This window comes from Lagenorhynchus albirostris, chromosome 2, assembly GCF_949774975.1.
Source record: "Lagenorhynchus albirostris chromosome 2, mLagAlb1.1, whole genome shotgun sequence".
In the NCBI taxonomy this organism is placed as follows: domain Eukaryota; kingdom Metazoa; phylum Chordata; class Mammalia; order Artiodactyla; family Delphinidae; genus Lagenorhynchus; species Lagenorhynchus albirostris.
Window position 1 is genome coordinate 177,633,181 of NC_083096.1, and position 24,448 is coordinate 177,657,628.

The 24,448-nt window shown below is 44.5% G+C and overlaps 2 protein-coding genes across 5 annotated transcripts in view; one reads left to right on the forward strand and one right to left on the reverse strand.

Moving 5' to 3' along the window:
* Positions 1–2,433: 2,433 nt before the first annotated feature.
* Positions 2,434–19,852, reverse strand: UBIAD1 (UbiA prenyltransferase domain containing 1). Its single transcript, XM_060142823.1, has 2 exons — positions 18,998–19,852; positions 2,434–5,091 (listed from the first exon to the last, which is right to left on the reverse strand). Exons 1-2 carry the CDS (start codon positions 19,524–19,526, stop codon positions 4,604–4,606), a joined length of 1,017 nt encoding a protein of 338 aa, XP_059998806.1. The 5' UTR covers positions 19,527–19,852; the 3' UTR covers positions 2,434–4,603.
* Positions 19,853–24,294: 4,442 nt separating this feature from the next.
* The window catches only part of MTOR (mechanistic target of rapamycin kinase), a 117,704-nt gene continuing 117,550 nt past the window's right edge, over positions 24,295–24,448 (forward strand). For 2 of the 4 annotated variants that reach the window (XM_060141440.1, XM_060141444.1), the window contains exon 1: positions 24,312–24,407. The gene's annotated coding sequence lies outside the window, so the exon portion shown is untranslated. Of the gene's footprint in view, positions 24,408–24,448 lie in introns of all 4 variants that reach the window. The other 2 variants (XM_060141441.1, XM_060141443.1) reach the window with 2 other exon arrangements.

The window sequence follows — 24,448 nt, forward strand, 5'->3', positions numbered from 1 at the left end:
CACCTAGAGCCCGTGCTCCACAACAAGAGAAGCCACCACAATGAGAAGCCCGTGCACCACAACGAAGAATAGCCCCTGCTCACCACAACTAGAGAAAGCCCGTGTGCAGCAACGAAGACCCCATGCAACCATAAATAAATAGATAAATAAATAAATAAGGAACTAAGAGGACTTCCCTGGTGGCGCAGTGGTTAAGAATCCACCTGCCAATACAGGGGACACGGGTTCAAGCCCTGGTCCGGGAAGATCCCATGTGCCGCAGAGCAACTAAGCCCGTGCGCCACAACTACTGAGACTGCGCTCTAGAGCCTGTGAGCCACAACTACTGAGCCCACGCACCCTAGAGCCTATGTGCCACAACTACTGAGCCCTAGTGCTGCAACTATTGAAGCCCACACTCCTAGAGCCCGTGCTATGCAACAAGAGAAGCCACCGCAATGAGAAGCCCGTGCACCGCAACAAAGAGTAGCCCCCGCTCACCACAACTAGAGAAAGCCCGTGTGCAGCAATGAAAACCCAACACAGCCAAAAGAATAATAAATTTTTTAAAAAAAGGAACTAAGAAAGAAGGAAAAATGCCCAGGAATGGGCCCAGCCCACCATGTGTGGTTGACAGCACAGGGATGGGCAGGACATGAGCCTTCCTTGTTCTGGACACTAACATATTAATTCCACCTCGGGTCACATTAACCAACATGGAAGCCAAAGCTCATCACTGACTCAAACTGTGCTTTGGGCCAGGTCACAGGCTCAGATTTTGGCTTAAATAAAGGAGTAACAGAAGAGTTGGTAAGATAACATATGATGTATTTCATCATTCCACTTCGGAAGAGGCCAGCACTGAGCTTCTAAAGGCCTCTGGGTGGGGTTTTGTGCAAAGGTCCTGCAAGGGGTGAGGAAGGAGGGAAATGCTCTGAGTAGGTCAGGTGGATGAGGTAGTTCACAGAGAAAGTGGGAGCTTCTGCCAAAACTGGGCAGAAATGGGGATGCAGTGACAGGGACAAGGGCTCTCCAGGCCCACGGTACCCGGCAAGGAAGGCTGCTGTCAGGGGCATTTTGAACCCTTTTGGCGCAGAGTATCCAAGAAACAAGGGTAGATTCCAGGGCCGAGCCCCAGCAGGAAGCAGCAAGGACACAACCTTACAGACAGCGAGCCCATGGAGCAAGGACCCAGCCAGCATCTCTGGCTTCTGCCCCACGGAGGCCCAGGGGTCCTGGGTGGTCCCAGGGAGACAGAAGCAGGCCCAAGAGGTGAATAAGGCTGCATTTCCAGCCACCCCCATTGGGGAGCAGAATAAGTCTGACTCACAGAAATAAAGGCATGTGATGCTCTACTGCAGAGTCATCAACACCCACCATATCTGTGGCTCTCACTCCATGGATCTTCCCCCTCTGATGTTATATTGGGTTGGCCAAAAAGTTCGTTTGGGTTTTCCCATCAGATGGAAAACCCCGAACGAACTTTTTGGCCAATCCAATATATTTGGTTTGGGGGACCCAAGTGTATTGCTTATACAGTAAGCCCCCTACACACGAACCTTCAAGCTGCGAACTTTCAAAGATGCGGACGCGTGTCCAATCACGTAAGTTAGTTCATATGTCTGGCGTACACTGTCGCGTGCATGCATCCTCTACAGGTGCTTGTGCTCTTGTGTACTTTACTGTACAGCACCGTATAGAGTACAGTAGTACAGTATCTTTATTTCAAGCCCAGGATGTCCAGAAGCAAGCGTAAAAGCAGTGGTGATGTAGCTGGTACTACTGTACTTTTCAAGGTACTGTACTGTAAGATTAAAAATGTTTGCTTTTTTGTGTTTGTTATGTATTATTTGTGTGAAAAGTATTATAAACCTATTACAGTACAGTACTATACAGCCGATCGTGTTAGCTGGGTACCTAAGCTAACTCTGTTGGATTTAGGAACAAATTGGACTTACGAACGCGCTCTCGGAATGGAACTTGTTCGAATGTAGGGGACTTACTGTATTTACTCATGGCAAAGTTTTCCTTTCACACATCAAAGCAGCCTTTTCAGTCTCCCAGAAATTCACCTAACTAGACTATTATCCATGCCACGTATCTCTGCTGTGTTCATGAGGACATACCGTCAAATGCCCAGCAGAAACCCAAATGTCCTCTATCTGCTGCAAGTTCCCAATCTATCAGCAGTGACCTGCTCGAGAAAAATGAAAGTAGGAAACGACAGAAGGAAACAAGGTTAATCTGGCCTGCCTGGCTCTTGGCAAATCCCTACTGTCTCTCCTAAGGGCTCATCAAATCTGGTCAAACTCACCGCCAAAGATCAGGCGCCCCACCCCCTCCCCACTGAATGTGCCCGCGCTGGTCTCCTGAGGTTTATGAATCAGAGTTCACAAGCAGACGATGAGGCAAGCAGCAGGAAGAGCACAGGGAAATGGGAAGCCAGACCACTGATAAGCATTTTCCTTTTTTAATTAAAAAAATTTGTTTATTAACAAGTCTAAAGAAAACCTTCATTGAATCAGGGGATGTAATACAAATTATAGTGACCTGCATATAAAACCTGGCATCAAATTTGGCCTTTTAGAAAGATTTATATATAAAAATATGCATTAAAACCTGCACCAGGGACTTCCCTGGTGGGGCAGTAGTTGAGAGTCCGCCTGCCGATGCAGGGGACACGGGTTCGTGCCCCGGTCCGGGAGGAGCCCACATGCTGCGGAGCGGCTGGGCCTGTGAGCCATGGCCGCTGAGCCTGAGCGTCCGGAGCCTGTGCTCCGCAACGGGAGAGGCCACAACAGTGAGAGGCCCGCGTACCGCAAAAACAAAAACAAAAACAAAAAAAACCCTGCACCAGAACATAGTGCAGACGCTAACTGACACCCCCGAAGGGAGGGCTTACCAAGGTGGTCTGGTCTGTGGACGCAGGGAGCTCTCGGTCCGACGGCCTCAGGGGTGAGCCTTATGTGACAATGGCCTGCTGGGAAGGAGCCCGAAAAGCTTGTCTCTTTGAAGGCAGGACTCCTGTGAGCACCAAAATGCCACTAGCCTGGCATAAAACAAAAATGGTGCTGGGAGAAGACAGCCAGGAGAGAGGGCTGTCCTCCTTTTCCTCGTTACGGGGCTCTGACCACTATTTGGAGATTCTGAAACTCTACAGACAAACCACCTTTGACTTTACAGGAACTTCTGCAATTTCCAAGTATGTTTTTCCAAGTAAGCTGCCCAATTCTAACTCAAGGAGCCAAATCATAAGTGGCCTGATTTTAAGGATTAAGAGCTAGTTCTGATGTCATTTTCTGCAGGCCAAGACCCTGAAATGCCTATCAGAATGGCTATAATCACAACAGAAAAGCATGATGACGATGGTCTCAATCTATTTTGGTCTTGGACCCAATGCAACCAAGCAATTCTAGCCCAGAAGTTATACTTCACAGACACTGAAACAAGAGGCAGCTTTGATCAATGCTGGAATTCCCCCATCCTGGGTACAAACTATCTCTGCACAAGGCAACTGAAGCCTTTGGGAAAAGCCGGGTCAGTACTGTATATCTGTCCTCAAGAAGGAGGATGCAGTTTCCTCACTGATAAGCCTGTCATTTTCGCTGAACAGGGTCAGGACTGTTTGACCATTGGCTTATTCACTCATGGAGCAGCTGCTGTACTTGGTCTGCTCTTCCTCTGGTTCTGTGGACAGGGGCAACCATCCCTGACTCAGTTGCTAAGCTGCTGCCCAAACAGCAGGGCTCCACGGATGGGAGACACACAAATGGGGACCCGAAAGAAATGGAGGGCGGGCATAGGGGAGTGCGAGGAAACACGATGGGGGCAGGCGAAGAAGCGGCCTTGTGGGCCTTCAGTAGTCGGCAAGGACAGCCAGGGCCTTAACAACTTCGGAGCGCTGCGAGTTACTGAAAGGGCTGGGAGTCCTTCCTGTCATGCCAGTGGGCTCTACAAGGGGAAACCAGCCGCCCTACCAGTTTCTATCCAAAAGCGGAGTGATTTTCTCAGCTGCCTCCAAGGCGTTATTTCTTTGTTTTTTTTTTTGTTTTTTTTTTCCTTCCAAGCCCTCTGCTCCACTGTCCTGCTGCAGGGTTATCTGATGCTTTTCCTCAACTGTGGCAATAAGTGAAGTGAGGACAAAAGGGTCTGAATCACAATTTAGGCAAAAAGCCTAGAGCCCAGTCGGGCTGTTAATGAGGGACTTTCTCTCTCAAGGTAGTGTAAGACCAGATCAAAACAGCAGAGGACACTTGGCCCAGTTACTATGGCTCTTTCAGGACAGGAGGCCAGTCTGCGCGGTTCCTTCACCAAGTCTTAGGGCATCGTAGCCCACTAAAAGTGACCTGACATCACCCTCTAGTGGAAATTATAAATACAACAAGGGCCATGCGTCCAATTTACCTCGTTCTGACACCAGAGTGGTTTCAAGAGTCCCCATAAAACGGAATAAAATAACAAAAACAAAACATTCTCTTTAAGAATGTAATAATAAAAAAAGGTGGGCGTTCACAAGCCATCCTTCAGCCCGTCACTGCCAAATCACCTTCCCTCCTCAGACACTCTGCCTTCAACACATTCTGAGAAAGGGGGGCCATGTTGTGGCGTGCGGCTACTGGCCCCCTTAGAGTTTGGGCAGACTGCCTGCCGGTGCCAGAATGATGCTGGAAACGTAGAAGAGGCCCAGCAGAAGGTTGAGTTTGGCAGTCCTCTGGGGCAGTTTGTTGAAAGTCTGGCTTCGGAACTGTCTCTCAAGGGAAAAGGCCATGGGAATGGTGAGCAGGGGCAGCGCCAGGCTGATGCTGCAGTGCACAGCCAGGATGCTGAAGATCAGGTAGGGCAGGAAGAGCAGCGTGTTGTAGAGCACGTAGGAGAGAGTGGGGCCAATGAGGATGGCGAGCGTGACGATGCCAGCCTCCCGGTCGGACTCCATGTCCCTGGTATTGTTGGAATGGAGGATGGCCTCGGTGCTAAGGGCGAGGGGGATGGCGTAGACCAGCGGGAAGACCGCCAGGGACCCCACCTGGACAGCGTAGGCGAACATCACAGCCAGCGGGCCAAAAGTGATGAGGATGATGAGGTCTCCCAGAGCCAGGTACTTGAATCCAATTCCTAGGCCAGAAAACACAGAGAGCTGCTGTGAGGTCAGGGGCTGGAAACCGCGGCAGTCAAAAGGCAGGCTGCCGTGGCTGCACGGGGCATATTCTTAGGCTGTGAAGCGGGGCAGTGGTTGCACTCCCCTCCCCTCCAGAGCAAAATCTGACTCTTTTCTCCAGTGGCACAGAGGGACAGAGAAGACTAATCGTTTAGCACCCAGTTCAGTCTCAGAGTCATCCCCGAGTTTTCCTTCCTGCTGTCCCCCAACAAAGCCCTGCCGCAAAGAGCGGGGGGGCCTCCCAAACTAGTGGCCACCAGTGGGGAAGAGGGTAGAGGGGCAAAACAGGGGTGGGAAGTGGGAGGTACAAACTACTGGGTGTAAGATGGGCTCAAGGATGTGTTGTACAACACGGGGAATACAGCCAGTATTTTGTAATAAATGTAAGTGGAAGGTAACCTCTAAAAACTGTATAAAAAATTGAAAAAAGTTGAAAAAAAGAAAAAAGAGCAGGGGGTTCCAAGTCACAGACAGTTCAACGGGAGAGCCCGTGAAGGATCTCACAGGTCTTACGGTCCAGGGCTTGCGTTTCTTTCATCCTCCACCAACCCCTGCAAGACACTGCTTCTGACAGGAATGCCCTGAGATCAGCCCCTCACGGAATATCCACCCCAGCCTCTTACTTTTCAGCCACAACCTCTGGAAGCATCTTCTGGTTCTGAGAATCTCGTTAATCTCAGCGAAAGTTCAGGGTTCCCAAACGCCACACAGAGCAACTTTCACCCACATAATGAGTAAGACAGCTGAGACAGGGAACTTACAACACTGCTTCCCCTCTCTGGTGCCCATGGAGTTACAACACTAAATAATCCCTAACTTTTCCTCCCATACTGCTAATCTACTTCAAATCCTGTCTAATCCCCATCTTTCAAACTGGCCCAGTTTCTCCATCCCCAATGCTCCATCCCCAAATCCACGTCAAAGTCATCTTATGCCTGGAACACTGCAACACCCTCCCAACCGATCCCTCAGCTTCTGTTCCCATAACCATCTCCCCTCCCCATTCCTAATCACATCCCCACGATGCAGCCAAAATGATCCTCTCAAAATACTAAGCTAGTCATGCCCCTCCCCCAACACACACCTGAAAACCCTTCTCAACAAGTTGTCCTCCGGATAAAAGAGCCCCAGATCTTCCACCTAGCTCACCTCTGGCCCTGCCCTGCCTCCCTCCTGCCTGACTTTGAGCCCACCTCCCCTCGCCACACATACTTCTTTCAGTTCCTCAGGGCCTTCAGACACTCCCCCAACCCCGACTCCTTGCCTGGCTAACTTCTACTCATCCTTCAAGACTTTAAAGACCATTCCTCAAGGCAGCCTTCCTCGGCCCTAGACCACATTTGGTTCCCCTTGCAGTGTGCCCCACAGCACCCTGACTTCCACTTTCATAAACTCCATCACACTTCTAGTTTTTTTTTTTTTTTGACCGCACTGTGTGGCAGGCGGGATCTTAGTTCCCCGACCAGGGATGGAACCCGTGCCCCCTGCAGTGGAAGCTCAGAGTCCTAACCGCTGGACCACCAGGGAATTCCCACACTTCTAATTCTTAATCTCTGTCTCTCCCACTAAGCTGTAGGTTTCAATGAGGGCAGGGCCTTGTGTCTGGCCAGTTAACAGCTGGCTCCCCAGTGCTTGACACAAAGGATGAGCTGAACCCAGAGCTACAGTAACAAGCACCTGGAATTTGGAACCAAGGTCATGAAAAATGTCCCACTTGGATTGAAACAGGCAAAGCAGCACGGAAAGGGTGAGAGACACCCACTCAAAGAGGTGATCCACACATATATTGCTACGGAAGCTTGGGAAACCTCTGATCTAATCAAGCTACCAAGGCATGGCCTCGGGATCAGAAAATTAAAAAAAAAAATTATTCGGTCATCAATTGCATTTTAAACAGCCTAAAACGATAAGGGACAATGATCTGTAACAGATCTAAAAGCATGGTAGCCAAAGAACAAGATGCAGCCCAAGTTTACCTCCACACCTAGTGGCTGGGATTCTTTAGTGCTAAATGACCACCCTTGATTCTCTGGAAGGAAGCATCTCCAGGAAAGGGTATAACAGGCATGGCCCCTGATACCCCCAACACACAGCAAACTAATTCTGTACCCCCCAGGCAGTGTTTTGATAAATAATTTGGTTGTCTGAGGACATGCCCTCCAGGAGGAAGGTCTCTCAAGCAGCACCTCCGCTCCAATTCTAAATTAGGAAATCGATGTCTCGTGCAGTATCTCACACGTTTAGGCAACTACCCCTGCCCAAGGAGGATGCCAGGCAGGAATGCTCCCAGCACCAATCTAGCAAATTTCTCCACCAGCTGTCTGCTCTTCTTCTGCATTTTTTCTCAGATCTCCAGGCAGACTTCGGGGCTCTTGACCTCTGGCAAGAGTACCCAAGAACACCACCTGAGATCGCCTGGCAAAAAACAACGTAAGCAAAGCTTCTTGAGGTTATCTGACACCAGAAAATGACAAAGCCCTTGAGCAGAAAGCCCTGTTTCCTGAGCGTCCGACCCAAGGCTCATGTGCTCCACCTGATTCAGAGATGTGGCCCACTTGGGAGTTTCCTTTTAGGCACTCCCCTCCTCCCAACACCATTTTCCACATGAGCCAGCACAGTGGGCCAGCTCTCCACACAGCAGCCAGAATGAATTTCTTAACACATAAATCAAAATGTTGGCATCAAAAGGATGTGGAGTAAATGGAACTCTCATGCCTCGCTGGTGGGGAGGTAAAAGCAGTAGAACCACTTCAGAAAACACTTTGGCAGCTTCTCATAAAGTTAAGCATCATCTACCCTATGACCCAGTAATTCGATTCCTAGGCATTTACCCAAGAAAAATGAAAACAAATATCCAGAGAAGACTTGAATATGAATGTTCAGTCGTAATAGCCAAAATATGGAAATAATCCAAAAGTCACTGAACAGGATAATGGATAAACAAATTGTGGTATGTCCATACAATGGCTATCTCTCAGTGATGCAAAGGAACCGCTGATACACATGACAACACAACGAAACTCAAAAACAGGCACAAGAATTCATACTGAATGATTCCATTTACATGATGTTCTAGACCACACAACAGTGGTGGCCTCTAGATGGGGTGGGAAGAGTGGGGTTGACAGGGAAAAAGCACAAGGAAGCTTTTGGGGGTGACAGAAATGTTCTGTATTATGGTAGGGGTATGGGTTATACAGCTGTATGTAACTGTCAGAATTCATCAAACTATAACGCTTAAGATCCATGCATTTCACCATACGTCAACTATATATCGATAAAAGTCAATGTTAAAAAAACATAAATCAGATTATGTCATTACGCTGCTCAATACATTTCAGTGTGTCCCCATTTGTTCATTCAATAAATATTAAGTACTGACTACTGGCCAGGCACTGTTCTGGGCATGATGGAGAGAACAAAGAGACTAAAATCCCTACCCCCAGGGAGTTTACAGTCTAAGGGAGAAGATAATTAACAAAGTAAGTACTTTATGTGGTTAGAATGTAATATGTGCTATGAAGAAAAAGCAGAGGAGAGCAATAGGGAAGGCACTGTAGGGGAGACACAGGGTGTGTGTGTGATTTTATTTTATTTTTTTCAGCTGCTGCAGAAAAATATTGTTATTGTTTTGTAATTTTAAATAGGGTAGAAGCTGACATTAGAGCAAATGGGTGGCAGTTAGAAAGCAAATCATACACACAGATGGGGGAAGAGCGTTCTAAACAGAGGAAACAGCATCTCAAAGGACCTGAGGCAGGAGCATGCCTGGCGTGTTCCAGAAACAGCTAGCAGGGCAGTGTGGCTGGAGCATGGTGAAGAGAGCAGGTTAGAGAGTTGTGGGGAATTGCAGGTGGAGCAGATAATGTCAGGCCCTGGGGGTCACTGTAAAGACCCTGGCCTTTACTCTAATGAGGTGGGAGCCACTGGAGAGTTTTGAGCAGGCGACTGACACAGCTGCAGGATTACTCTGGCTGCTGATCTGGGAGCTCTGGGAAAGGGACAAGGGTGCATGCACAGAGACGGGCAAAGAATCAGCCGCAATAATTGAGGGAGATGACAGGGGTAGTGGTGGGAAGTGACGAGAAGTGGTCCAGTCCCAAGTGCATGTTAGAAGCGGAATCGCTACAATCCTGCAGCCTGTGGAACGAAAACCACATTCACAGAAAGATAGACAAGATGAAAAGGCAGAGGGCTATGTACCAGATGAAGGAACAAGATAAAACCCCAGAAAAACAACTAAACGAAGTGGAGATAGGCAACCTTCCAGAAAAAGAATTCAGAATAATGATAGTCAAGATGATCCAGGACCTCAGAAAAAGAATGGAGGCAAAGATCGAGAAGGTGCAAGAAATATTTAACAGAGACCTAGAAGAATTAAAGAACAAACAAACATAGATGAACAATACAATAATTGAAATTAAAAATACACTAGAAGGAATCAATAGCAGAATAACTGAGGCAGAAGAACAGATAAGGGACCTGGAAGACAGAATGGTGGAACTCACTGCTGCAGAACAGAATACAGAAAAAAGAATGAAAAGAAATGAAGACAGCCTAAGAGACCTCTGGGACATTAAACATAACAACATTCACATTATAGGGGTTCCAGAAGGAGAAGAGAGACAGAAAGACCTGAGAAAATATTTGAAGAGATTATAGTCGAAAACTTCCCTAACATGGGAAAGGAAATAGCCACCCAAGTCCAGGAAGCACAGAGTTGCATACAGGATAAACCCAAGGAGAAACATGCTGAGACACATAGTAGTCAAATTGGCAAAAATTAAAGACAAAGAAAAATTATTGAAAGCAGCAAGGGAAAAATGACAAATAACATACAAGGGAACTCCCATAAGGTTAACAGCTGATTTCTCAGAAACTCTACAAGCTAGAAGGGAGTGGCATAACATATTTACAGTGATGAAAGGGAAGAACCTACAACCAAGATTACTCTACCCGGCAAGGATCTCATTCAGATTCGATGGAGAAATCAAAAGCTTTACAGACAAGCAAAAGCTAAAAGAATTCAGCACCACCAAACCAGCTCTACAACAAATGCTACAGGAACTTCTCTAAGTGGGAAACACAAGAGAAGAAAAGGTCCTACAAAAACAAACCCAAAACAATTAAGAAAATGGTAATAGGAACATACATATCAATAATTACCTTAAACGTGAATGGATTAAATGCTCCAACCAAAAGACACAGGCTCGCTGAATGGATACAAAAACAAGACCCATATATATGCTGTCTACAGGAGAACCACTTCAGACCTAGGGACACATACAGACTGAGGGATGGAAAAAGATATTCCATGCAAATGGAAATCAAAAGAAAGCTGGAGTAGCAATACTCATATCAGATAAAACAGAGTTTAAAATAAAGAATGTTACAAGAGACAAGGAAGGACACTACATAATGATCAAGGGATCAATCCAAGAAGAAGATATAACAATTATAAATATATATGCACCCAACATAGGAGCACCTCAATACATAAGGCAACTGCTAACAGCTATAAAAGAGGAAATCGACAGTAACACAATAATAGTGGGGGACTTTAACACCTCACTTACACCAATGGACAGATCATCCAAACAGAAAATTAATAAGGAAACACAAGCTTTCAATGACACAATAGACCAGATAGATTTAATTGATATTTATAGGACATTCCATCCAAAAACAGCAGAATACACTTTCTTCTCAAGTGCGCACAGAACATTCTCCAGGATAGATCACATCTTGGGTCACAGATCAAGCCTCAGTAAATTTAAGAAAAGTGAAATCATATCAAGCATCTTTTCTGACCACAACGCTATGAGATTAGAAATCAATTACAGGGAAAAAAACGTAAAAAACACAAACACCTGGAGGCTAAACAATACGTTACTAAATAACCAAGAGATCACTGAAGAATTCAAAGAGGAAATCAAAAAATACCTAGACACAAATGGCAATGAAAACAGGATGATCCAAAACCTATGGGAAGCAGCAAAAGCAGTTCTAAGAGGGAAGTTTATAGCAATGCAATCCTACCTCAAGAAACAACAAACATCTCAAATAAACAATCTAATCTCACACCTAAAGGAACTAGAGAAAGAAGAACAAACAAAACCCAAAGTTAGTAGAAGGAAAGAAATCATAAAGATCAGAGCAGAAATAAATGAAATAGAAACAAAGAAAACAATTGCAAAGATCAATAAAACTAAGAGCTGGTTCTTTGAGAAGATAAACAAAATGGATAAACCATTAGCGAGACTCATCAAGAAACAGAGGGAGAGAACTCAAATCAATAAAACTAGAAATGAAAAAGGAAAAGTTACAACAGACACCACAGAAATACAAAGCATCCTAAGAAACTACCACTCTCTTAGTAGAGAGACTAAGCAACTCTATGCCAATAAAACGGACAACCTGGAAGAAATGGAGAAATTCTTAGAAAGGTATAACCTTCCAAGACTGAACCAGGAAGAAATAGAAAATATGAACAGACCAATCACAAGTAATGAAATTGAAACTGTGATTAAAAATCTTCCAACAAACAAAAGTCCAGGACCCGATGGCTTCACAGGTGAATTCTATCAAACATTTAGAGAAGAGCTAACACGCATCCTTCTCAAACTCCTCTAAAAAATTGCAGAGGAAGGAACACTCCCAAACTCATTCTATGAGGCCACCATCACCCTGATACCAAAACCAGACAAAGATACTACAAAAAAAGAATATTACAGACCAATATCACTCATGAATATAGATGCAAAAATCCTCAAAATACTAGCAAACAGAATCCAACAACACATTAAAAGGATCATATGCCATGATGAAGTGGGATTTATCCCAGGGATGCAAGGATTCTTCAGTATATGCAAATCAATCAATGTGAGACACCATATTAACAAACTGAAGAAGAAAAACCATATGATCATCTCAATAGATGCAGAAAAAGCTTTTGACAAAATTCAACACCCATTTATGATAAAAATTCTCCAGAAAGTGGGCAAAGAGGGGACCTACCTCAACATAATAAAGGCCATATACGACAAACGCACAGCAAACATTATTGTCAATGGTGAAAAACTGAAAGCATTTCCTCTAAGATCAGGAACAAGACAAGGATGTCCACTCTACCACTATTATTCAACATAGTGTTGGAAGTCCTAGCCACGGCAATCAGAGAAGAGAAAGAAATAAAAAGAATACAAATTGGAAAAGAAGAAGTAAAACTGTCACTGTTTGCAGATGACATGATACTACACATAGAGAACCCTAAAGATGCCACCAGAAAACTACTAGAGCTAATGAATGAATTTGGTAAAGTTGCAGGATACAAAATTAATGCACAGAAATCTCTTGCGTTCCTACACACTAATGATGAAAAATCTGAAAGAGAAATTAAGGAAACACTCCCATTTACCACTGCAACAAAAAGAATAAAATACCTAGGAATAAACCTACCTAGGGAGAGAAAAGACCTGTATGCAAAAAACTATAAGACACTGATGAAAGAAATTAAAGATGATACCAACAGATGGAGAGATATACCATGTTCTTGGATTGGAAGAATCAATATTGTGAAAATGACTATACTACTCAAAGCAATCTACAGATTCAATGCAATCCCTATCAAATTACCAATGGCATTTTTTACAGAACTGGAACAAAAAATCTCAAAATTTGTGTGGAGACACAAAAGACCCCGAATAACCAAAGCGGTCTTGAGGAGAAAAAACGGAGCTGGAGGAATCAGACTCCCTGACTTCAGACTATACTACAAAGCTACAGTAATCAAGACAATATGGTACTGGCACAAAAACAGAAACATAGATCAATGGAACAGGATAGAAAGCCCAGAGATAAACCCACACACCTGTGGTTAACTAATTTATGACAAAGGAGGCAAGGATATACAATGGAGAAAACACAGTCTCTTCAATAATTGGTGCTGGGAAAACTGGACAGCTACATGTAAAAGAATGAAATTGGAACACTCCCTAACACCATACATGAAAATAAACTCAAAATGGATTAGAGACCTAAATGTAAGACCGGACACTATAAAACTCTTAGAGGGAAACATAGGAAGAACACTCTTTGACATAAATCACAGCAAGATCTTTTTTGATCCACCTCCTAGAGCAATGGAAATAAAAACAAAAATAAACAAATGGGACCTAATGAAACTTAAAATCATTTGCACAGCAAAGGAAACTACAAACAAGACGAAAAGACAACCCTCAGAATGGGAGAAAATTTTTGCAAACGAGTCAACGGACAAAGGATTAATCTCCAAAATATATAAACAGCTCATGCAACTCAATATTAAAAAATCAAACAACCTAATCCAAAAATGGGCAGAAGACCTAAATAGACATCTCTCCATACAGATGGCCAACAAGCACATGAAAAGCTGCTCAACATCACTGATTATTAGAGAAATGCAAATCAAAACTACAATGAGGGATCACCTCACACCAGTTAGAATGGGCATCATCAGAAAATCTACAAACAACAAATGCTGGAGAGGGTGTGGAGAAAAGGGAACCCTCTGGCACTGTTGGTGGGAATGTAAACTGATACAGCCACTATGGAGAACAGTATGGAGGTTCCTTAAAAAACTAAAATTAGAGTAAAGCTGTCACTGTTTGCAGATGACATGATACTACACATAGAGAATCCTAAAGATGCTACCAGAAAACTACTAGAGCTAATCAATGAATTTGGTAAAGTAGCAGGATACAAAATTAATGCACAGAAATCTCTGGCATTCCTATATACTAATGACGAAAAATCTGAAAGTGAAATCAAGAAAACACTCCCATTTACCACTGCAACAAAAAGAATAAAATATCTAGGAATAAACCTACCTAAGGAGACAAAAGACCTGTATGCAGAAAATTATAAGACACTGATGAAAGAACTTAAAGATGATACAAATAGATGGAGAGATATACCATGTTCTTGGATTGGAAGAATCAACATTGTGAAAATGACTCTACTACCCAAAGCAATCTATAGATCCAATGCAATCCCTATCAAACTACCACTGGCATTTTTCACAGAACTAGAACAAAAAATTTCGCAATTTGTATGGAAACACAAAAGACCCTGAATAGCCAGAGCAATCTTGAGAACAAAAAAAGGAGCTGGAGGAATCAGGCTTCCTGACTTCAGATTATACTACAAAGCTACAGTAATCAAGACAGTATGGTACTGGCACAAAAACAGAAACACAGATCAATGGAACAGGATAGAAAGCCCAGAGATAAACCCACGCACATATGGTCACCTTATCTTTGATAAAGGTGGCAGGAATGTACAGTGGAGAAAGGACAGCCTCTTCAATAAGTGGTGCTGGGAAAACTGGACAGCTGCATGTAAAAGTATGAGATTAGATCACTCCCTAACACCACACACAAAAATAAGCTCAAAATGGATTAAAGACCTAAATGTAAGGCCAGAAACTATCAAACTCTTAGAGGGAAACATAGGCAGAACACTCTATGACATAAATCACAGAAAGACCTTTCTGACCCACCTCCTAGAGTAATGCAAATAAAAACAAAAATAAACAAATGGGACCTAATGAAACTTCAAAGCTTTTGCACAGCAAAGGAAACCATAAACAAGACCAAAAGACAACCCTCAGAATGGGAGACAATATTTGCAAATGAAGCAACCGACAAAGGATTAATCTCCAAAATTTACAAGCAGCTCATGCAGCTCAATAACAAAAAAACAAACAACCCAATCCAAAAATGGGCAGAAGACCTAAATAGACATTTCTCCAAAGAAGATATACAGACTGCCAACAAACACATGAAAGAATGTTCAACATCATTAATCATTAGAGAAATGCAAATCAAAACTACAATGAGATATCATCTCACACCAGTCAGAATGGCCATCATCAAAAAAATCTAGAAACAATAAATGTTGGAGAGGGTGTGGAGAAAAGGGAACACTCTTGCACTGCTGGTGGGAATGTGAATTGGTTCAGCCACTATGGAGAACAGTATGGAGGTTCCTTAAAAAACTACAAATAGAACTACCATATGACCCAGCAATCCCACTACTGGGCATATACCCTGAGAAAACCAAAATTCAAAAAGAGTCATGTACCAAAATGTTCATTGCAGCTCTATTTACAACAGCCCGGAGATGGAAACAACCTAAGTGCCCATCATCGGATGAATGGATAAAGAAGATGTGGCACATATATACAAAATGGAATATTACTCAGCCATAAAAAGAAACGAAATTGAGTTATTTGTAATGAGGTGGATAGACCTAGAGTCTGTTATACAGAGTGAAGTAAGTCAGAAAGAAAAAGACAAATACCGTATGCTAACACATATATACATGGAATTTAAGGGGAAAAAATGTCATGAAGAACCTAGGGGTAAGACAGGAATAAAGATGCAGACCTACTGGAGAACGGACTTGAGGTTATGGGGAGGGGGAAGGGTGAGCTGTGACAGGGCGAGAGAGAGTCATGGACATATACACACTAACAAACGTAGTAAGGTAGATAGCTAGTGGGAAGCAGCCGCATGGCACAGGGATATTGGCTCGGTGCTTTGTGACAGCCTGGAGGGGTGGGATAGGGAGGGTGGGAGGGAGGGAGACGCAAGAGGGAAGACATATGGGAACATATGTATATGTATAACTGATTCATTTTGTTATAAAGCAGAAACTAACACACCATTGTAAAGCAATTATACCTCAATAAAGATGTTAAAAAAATTAAAAAAAAATTAAAAAAAAATAAAATTAGAATTACCATATGACCCAGCAATCCCACTATTGGGCATATACCCAGAGGAAACCATAATTCAAAAAGACACATGCACCCTAATTGTCATTGCAGCACTATTTACAGTAGCCAGGACATGGAAGCAACCTAAATGCCCATTGACAGACAAATGGATGAAGAAGATGTGGTACATATATACAATGGAATATTACTCAGCGATAAAAAGGAATGAAATTGGATCATTTGTAGAGACATGGATGGATCTAGAGACTGTCATACACAGTGAAGTTAGTCAGAAAAAGAAGAACAAATATTGTATATTAGTGCATATATGTGGAACCTAGGAAAATGGTACAGAAGAACAAATATTATATATTAATGCATATATGTGGAACCTAGGAAAATGGTACAGATGAACCGGTTTGCAGGGCAGAAACTGAGACACAGAAGTAGAGAACAAACGTATGGACACCAAGGGGAGAAAGCGGCTGGGGGGTGGGGGGGGCATGTGATGAATTGGGAGATTGGGATTGACATGTATACACTAATATGTATTAAATGGATAACTAATAAGAACCTGCTGTATAAAAAAATAAAATTCAAAAAAAATCTTAAAAAAAAAAAAAAGAAAGAAGTGGAGTCAACGGGACTTGCTGATGGTCTGGATGCAAGATGTGAGAAAGAAGAGTCAAGGATGATGCCCATGATCTTCAGCCTGAAGAACGAGAAGGATGGAGTTGCCATCGAGTGATATGGGGAAAGCTGAGCGTAGAGCAGATTTCTATGTGAGCAGATGAGGAATTTGGTCTCAGACGTGTCAAGCTTGAGATGCCTGTAACCTCTCAGAGAAGTTACTGAGTAAGAAGTTGGATTTGAGTTTGGGGTTTAGTGGAAAGATCTGGTCTGGAGGTAGAAATTTGTCACCAGCTTAATAGATGGCAATAGAAGACACGAGACGGGCTAAAATCCCTAAGGGAGTAAATGGAGCTAAAGAAGAGAGGTCTAAGGACTAGGCTTGGAGGTTGGGAGTGAGGCGGAACCGGCGGAGACTGAGGCCCTATGAGACAGCGCGATCTAGCCCCTGCCTGCCCCGACAGCTGCATCTCGGTCTTCCTCTTGATCATGCTGGCCTTTCAGCAGATCCTAAATGATGCCAAGTCTTAACCCACTCCAGGACATTTGCATTTGCTGTTCCTTCATCCCTGAAGGACCCAAATCAGACCCTGATTCTGCCCGTGGCTGGCTCCTTATCTGTCAAGTCTTAGTTTAAGCGTCCCCTTCACAGAGAGGACCTATTCCATCCACCACTACCTGATACATTCATTCTATTTCAGCACCCTGCTGACTTCCCTCAGTGAACTTTTTACAATTGGCTGCCGGGATACCATAGTCTCTTGCTTCTCTTCTTTCTCCTCCAGATGCGCCCCTGCAGTTCCCTTTGCCTTCCTTCTACTCTCCTCACCTCTTAATGTTGGAGTGCCCCGGGGCTCACACCCTCAGGTCTATCAACACTGCCCCGCTCCGGGATCTCCCCCAGTCGTACAACTTTATCTACGTGCAAGACTCCCAACCGTCTCTATCTCCAGCTCAGACCTCTTCTCCGAAATCAGACTCATACCCAACTATCAATGTGACACCCCCTTGGAGATCTAATACATTAAGATGTCCAAAGTCAATTTCTCAACTTTCTCTCCACAGGCCTATCTTCAACCTTCTCTCTCTCACTAGCCATCAACACCACTATTCCAGTTACTCAGGACAAAACCTTAGAGTTATGTTTAATTTCTCTGTTTCTCTCCTGCCTCACATCCCAACTATCAGCAAACCCTGTTTACCTTCAAAATAAATTCAGAATCTGACTACGTCCCTCTCCACTACTCCCACCCTGATTCAAGCCACCAGACATCTCTTGCCTGGTTTACTCAACAGCCTCCTTCTGGGTGCTCCTGCTGCTACCCTTACCCCTCTTTATCCATTCTCAGTACCTTAGCCAGAGTGATTCTTTTAAAACATTAAAGCTTACAGCATTTTTGTGCCACCCTGCCCCCCCTCCCCCAACGAACTTCTCTTACTTTTCCTCCTTTTACTCTCTCCCTCATTCACACCCTGGACTCCATGCTATTCCTCCAACTCTTCAGGGACACTCCTGCCTTTGGCAACTGCTGTTCCAAGATACTCTTCCTCCAGATATCTGCTCAGGCAACTCCCTCACCTGTCACCTCTTACAATCTTTGTTCACATGTTACCTTCTTTACGAGGCCTACCCTGATCAAACTAGTTAAAGCAGACAGCTGGCTCTCCTTCTTTGCTCTCCTTCTTTTCCCTATAGCACTTATCTTCTTTTCAGGTACTGTAACCAAGGTACGAATTCATCCTGGCTTACCAGGAACTCTCCTGGTTTCCAAAGCCCCACATCTTAGGAACACTCAGTGTTGAGCAAACCAGGATGTTGGTCATCCTACCCATAATTTACTATTTTTATTTTCTGTCTCTCCTCATGATATATAAAATCACTTCCACGAGGGCAGGGACTTGACTGCTGTGTTCACATAGAACAGAGCCTGGCACATAATAGGTGCTCAATAAATAGGGCTTAACCACCAGCCCATCACTACCTTAATCAGCCTGCTGCAAGGGATCACCTAGCAAACTAGCTGAAAATAATCAGGTGTATAATTTGAGCTTTTCAAATTTAATTACACTGAAATTTGAACCTGTGGCATTATAAGGTATGACCAACCAGTGGAAACTAGACACAAAAAAATTCCATATATAAGTTATTCCTAACAACCATAAGCCAAGTCAGGAATGCTATCTCCCAAATCCACACGACCCAAACATTATAGATTTCGCATAAAGTGGCCTAATTCAGAAAATAACCTTTGAGGACTTCCCTGGTGGTCTAGTGGTTAAGACTCCAGCTTCCACTCCCAGGGGGCGCCGGTTGGATCCCGAGTGGGGGGAGTTCCGCAGGCCACACGGTGCGGCCAAAGAAAAAAGAAAATAACCTTTGACATGTCTCCACTAACCCTATAATTCCTATGCAAACCGCAGTTTCCAATACCTGCAACTAAGACCTGCAGCACAGCAAACAGGCCAATTCTTACCTCCTGTGTAGAGAAAGGAGCCAGACAGGCCTCCGAAGTAGATGAGAGCTAAGTGCTCCAGTTTCAGAGGGGACAGGTAGTACAGGCAAGCAGCACAGACACAGCCCAAGGTGTAGAGGAAGACTCCAAACCGGACGACATCCTGGGGCTCCAAGATTCGGTCCACCAGGGTCCTGTCATCACTCTTTTTGTGGTCAATGCCCTTGGAAAAGTCGTAGTAAGTGTTGACCAAGTTGCCAGCCCCGTGCACAGCGAGGACAGCTACGGCACAACCCACCAGTAGCCTGGGATCCAGGACGCCCTGGGATCTGTAGGCCAGGGCACTGCCCAGGGCCACCGGGGTGAGTGAGGCACTGAAGCTCCAGGGCCGCAGGGCCAGAACATAGGAGGCGCACTTCTGCCTCCACGAGCGCTGCGGCGGTCTGTCCTGCTCCGGACAGCCGTTCCCCAGCAGGTCCCTGTCCCCGACCTTGGCCGTCTCTCCTGCCTGGATGTTAACCTTCTCCCCCGGGACTTGCGAGGCCGCCATGGAGAATGCACTTGGGTGAAGTCAATGTTAAACAGTGAGCCACCCACACACAGCGTCCGCCCTGAGGCGAGGACAGGCGGGGCGGCGGACCTGACCTTCTTCGGTTCCACCCGGGGGCAGGGATAGGGAGGCGGCGGGGCCCGGGGACTGCAGCGAGCGGGCCTGGCACCCCACGAGGCCCGGCGGCACCTCCCCGACCTCCTGTCACCTGGGCGAGGACCGCTTCCAGACGCCCGCCTCGCCCTACAGCCCGAGACTGAACCGCTACCGCCTCTACGCAGCTGCGGGAGCGACCATCTTGGGCACGCGCCACTGTAGGCCCGCCGGGAAACAGGGACCGGCTGCGCGGGCCTGGGCCGGGGCGGGGTTGAGGGCGGGACCAGGCTGAGGGCGGGGCCGGGGCTTGGGGCGGGGGCGGGGCCGGGACAGTGCAGCGACCCAGCGGTCCAGCCCCTCCTCTCCCCGGCGGTCCGCGAGTGGCAGTTGCTCCCGGACTTGCTGGAAACAGCCTCACTCAGTATCTCAAGAAGGGCCACGAATGCGTGTCGCTTTACGACTTACCAAGAGCTTTCTCTCACGGAAATAGGACTCATTCATTTTTTTTCATGCAACATGCATTTATTGAGCGCCTACTGTGTGCAACATTTACTGAACACCTACTATTGCACGCAGCAGTGAATAAAACAGGTAAAAATCAGGGAGCACATTGAGGGTGGTAAGAAAGATGTAATTAAACTTCCTTTCCAAATGAGAAAACCGAAGCTCTGAAATGGGAAATGACGATGTCTAGGAAATTATTAGCTTAGCCAAGACATTGAAGCAACCTAAAGGTCCATCAACTGATGAATGGATAAAGATATATGAAAAATGGAATATTACTCAGCCATAAAAAGAATGAAATATTGCCATTTGCAGCAACATGAATGGACCTAGAGAGTATCATACGAAGTGAAGTCAGACAGAGAAAGACAAATATTATATGATATCACATATGGGGAATCTTAAAAATAATACAAATGAACTTTTTTATAAAACAGAAACAGACTCACAGAAACAGAAAACAAACTTATGGTTACCAAGGAGAAAGGGGGGGAGGGGTAAATTAGGAGTATGGGATTAAAAGATACACACTACTATATATAAAATAGATAAATAAGGATTTACTGTACAGCACAGGGAACTATATTCAATATCTTGTAATAACCTATAATGGGAAAGAATCTGAAAAAGAATATATACATATGTATCTGAATCACTTTGCTGTACACCTGAAACTAACACAATATTGTAAATCAACTATAACTCAATTTTAAAAAGCTAAACTAAAATTAAAAAAAGAAATTATTAGCTCTGGTAATAATCACAACAGCAATAATTCCCACTTTTTATTATGCATATTCCATATACTGCCCTGACTGCCTTTTTATCTTTCTTCTAATTTATTTACTTATTCATGCACAGAACTGCCCTCCTCCCCACCCACCAGTTGGCCAGCTTTGTATCTCCATTTCCTGCCTTCTGGGAGCTTATGGTCCATATCTGTAGCTTGTTCTGGCTGGAGAGAGCCAATTGTTAAATTTTTAGGAATTTTGTGAGCAGTCATTAAGCAAAGCCATTATTAAAAATTAAATTAGGGCTTCCCCTGGTGGCGCAGTGGTTGAGAGTCCGCCTGCCGATGCAGGGGGCATGGGTTCGTGCCCCGGTCCGGGAGGATCCCACATGCCGCGGAGCGGCTGGGCCCGTGAGCCGTGGCCGCTGAGCCTGCGCGTCCGGAGCCTGTGCTCCGCAACGGGAGAGGCCACAACAGTGAGAGGCCCGCGTACTGAAAAAAAAAAAAAAAAAAAATTCAATTATACAAACCTACGAGTAGATCCATTATATTAAAAGCCAAGGTAACAAATACTCAAAACTCATTACTTCCTAATTATTTCACTACACTTTACCATTTATGCTCTTCAGGTTATTTATGTCTATTTTATCTGCATTGTGGAAATACTACATAATGATGTGCTGCTGCTTATCTCTTCCTATCTGTTCATTCAGTGATATCCGCTGGTGGTTTGAAATCTGCCATGATGGGAGTATTCATACCACACAAATCAGCAAATGCTTCATAATTGTTTTGTACATCATCTGGAATTAAGAAAGTGACAGAGAAAAGTTAATAATGCAGATTAAATTTTTTTTTTTCTTTGCGTTACGCGGGCCTCTCACTGCTGTGGCGTCTCCTGTTGCGGAGCACAGGCTCTGGACGCGCAGGCTCAGCGGCCATGGCTCACGGGCCCAGCCACTCCGCGGCATGTGAGATCTTCCCGGACCCGGGCACGAACCCGCGTCCCCTGCATCGGCTGGCGGACTCTCAACCACTGCGCCACCAGGGAAGGCCCAGATTAAATTTTAAGTGTGTCAACTCTGTAGCTGTTTCGTTTTGAGTAACAGCAAAAATTTGAGGAAATATACTTCCAGTATTAGAATATTATCCAATTCAGCAAAGAAGCCATTCATGTCATTGACGAACTAGTAAAGTTCAATATATCTCGATTGTTTCACTTTCCACCTACTCCTTAACGTAAAAGATAATACTGGGACTTCCCTGGTGGTCCAGTGGGTAAGACTCCGCGTTCCCAATGCAGGGGACCCGGGTTTGACCCCTGTTCAGGGAACTAGGTCCTTCATGCATGCTGCAACTAAGCGTTCTCATGCCGTAACTAAAGATCCCGCATGCCACAACGAGGATCCCACGAGCCGCAACTAAGACCCAGCACAGCCTAAATAAATATTTTAAAATATATATATATATTATTTTATTTTATTTATTTATTTTTGGCTGCATTGGGTCTTCATTGCTGTGGGCTCTCTCTAGTTGTGGCAAGCGGGGCCCACTCTTCATTGCGGTGTGCAGGCTTCTCATTGCAGTGGCTTCTCTTGTTCTGGAGCACGGGCTCTAGAGCGCAGGCTCAGTAGTTTTGGCACGCGGGCTCAGTAGTTGTGGCGCCCGGGCTTAGTTGCTCCGCAGCATGTGGGATCCTCCTGGACCAGGGCTTGAACCCATGTCCCCTGCATTGGCAGGCGGATTCTTAACCACTGCGCCACCAGGGAAGCCAAGGTATCCTAGAATTTTAAAAAGTACAGAACAGTGTATATAGTGTAACAAAAGAGGGAAATAAGAATATATATTTATATTTGTCTTTTATTTACATAGAAATGTAAAAAATGTAAAATCTAGAGATACATAAGAACTAAGAAAATTAGTGAAGGGGCAGGGGTGGAGCAAGACTTATAATGATAAGCATAATTTTTAATTATTTTGAGATTTGAATAGTAAATGTATTACATATTCAAAAATGTTTAACGACTAAATATAGAGATGTTGAAAACAAGTGAAAAATATGAAATTCAGAGGAACAATTATTTCACAGAAGAATCAATGTAAAGGTTCTAAATCTAAAGAAGTAGTCATGGGACTTCCCTGGCGGTCCAGTGGTTAAGGCTTCACCCTCCAATGCAGGGGGTGTGGGTTTGATCCCCTCAGGGAGCTAAGATCCCACATGCCTCATGGCCAAAAAAAACCAAAACATAAAACAGAAGCAATATTGTAACAAATTCAATAAAGATTTTAAAAATGGTCCACATCAAAAAAAAAAAAAGTAGTCATAACTTCTTTTTCTCTTAAATCTGCCAAAGCGTTTTTTAGCCACAGAACATTACCAAACCTCTTTTATTTGGTAATTTAGTACTTCTGGAAACTCACACCTCTTCAACAAACACTTTTTATTTAATTAAAGTAAAAAAGTAAATGATGGTAATGTGTAAAGAAAAAATATGCCTTCCCCAAATTCCATTACATCTTAGTTGTATATTTTCCCCATGTGAACATAGACACATAAGAAACATATAAATTTTAATAGGTTATATTATACTTATATGGTATAATTGTGAACCCTTTTCCTTCTTAGCAAATGTTCATCTACATTACGATTATTAATGGCTACCTACATTTTCCTTAATATAACTTACTATATTTTATTTAATCGGACTCCTATTGTGAGGTATTTAGGAATTTTCAGTGCTTATTATAATAAACAGACCGTGATTTTTTTTAAAAAAGAGATGTAGTCAAATCCCATTTTTGCTATTGATTTTCGAAAGGATGTTTTTTAAATGATACTACTTTGAAATTATTTGTTTACGAGCAGCTTATTTAGCTAAAACTTGTCTACGGTTTCTCGCGGATGATCTTGTGAGCTAGATAATTTTGGAAAAGTGGGGAAATCTAAAAACGCTTTCAAATGCGTATTACATTTCACAAAAGAGAAATCGCGGATGCACAAGTAGCGCTAGTCCGAAAATTCCACTTCTTTTGCTCCAGTGATTACAAGGCGCTGGCATCGCTCACACTCTGGTCTCGAAAATTAAATCCGGCGGGGTCGCGAACCTCCGCTTACCGCCTCGTGGTTCCATTCCACAGTACCCAGACAGCGGAATACGCACCTCCACGGCCCAGGTGCAGAGGGGAATTATAGTAGCGATGCACCGGATGTGTGCGTGGAAGTGACTGAAGTCAACTCACGACCGATTGGTTCTCCCGAGTGGACCTAAGCCTCCTTTCGCCTGCCACTGGCCACGGGGTTTGTCTATTTGAACAGTCCCCGCCCCCTTGAGAAGCCGGGTCCCGAAGCCTCACTTCTCCTTAATGCCTATTGGCCGATGTTCCAGTCCATCTTCTTCTTACGCCCGTCGATTGGTCCTTAGGGCTGGGAACCCGCCTTCCCTCCCGCCCGGCTTAGAGGACAGCGGGGAAGGCGGGTGGTGGGGTCGGCGGCCTAAAGCGGCGGTACCGGTGCTGGCGGCGGCAGCTGAGGCCTTGGCCGAAGCCGCGCGGTGAGTCTGGGACCTGGCACCGACCCCTCCAAGGCGGCGGA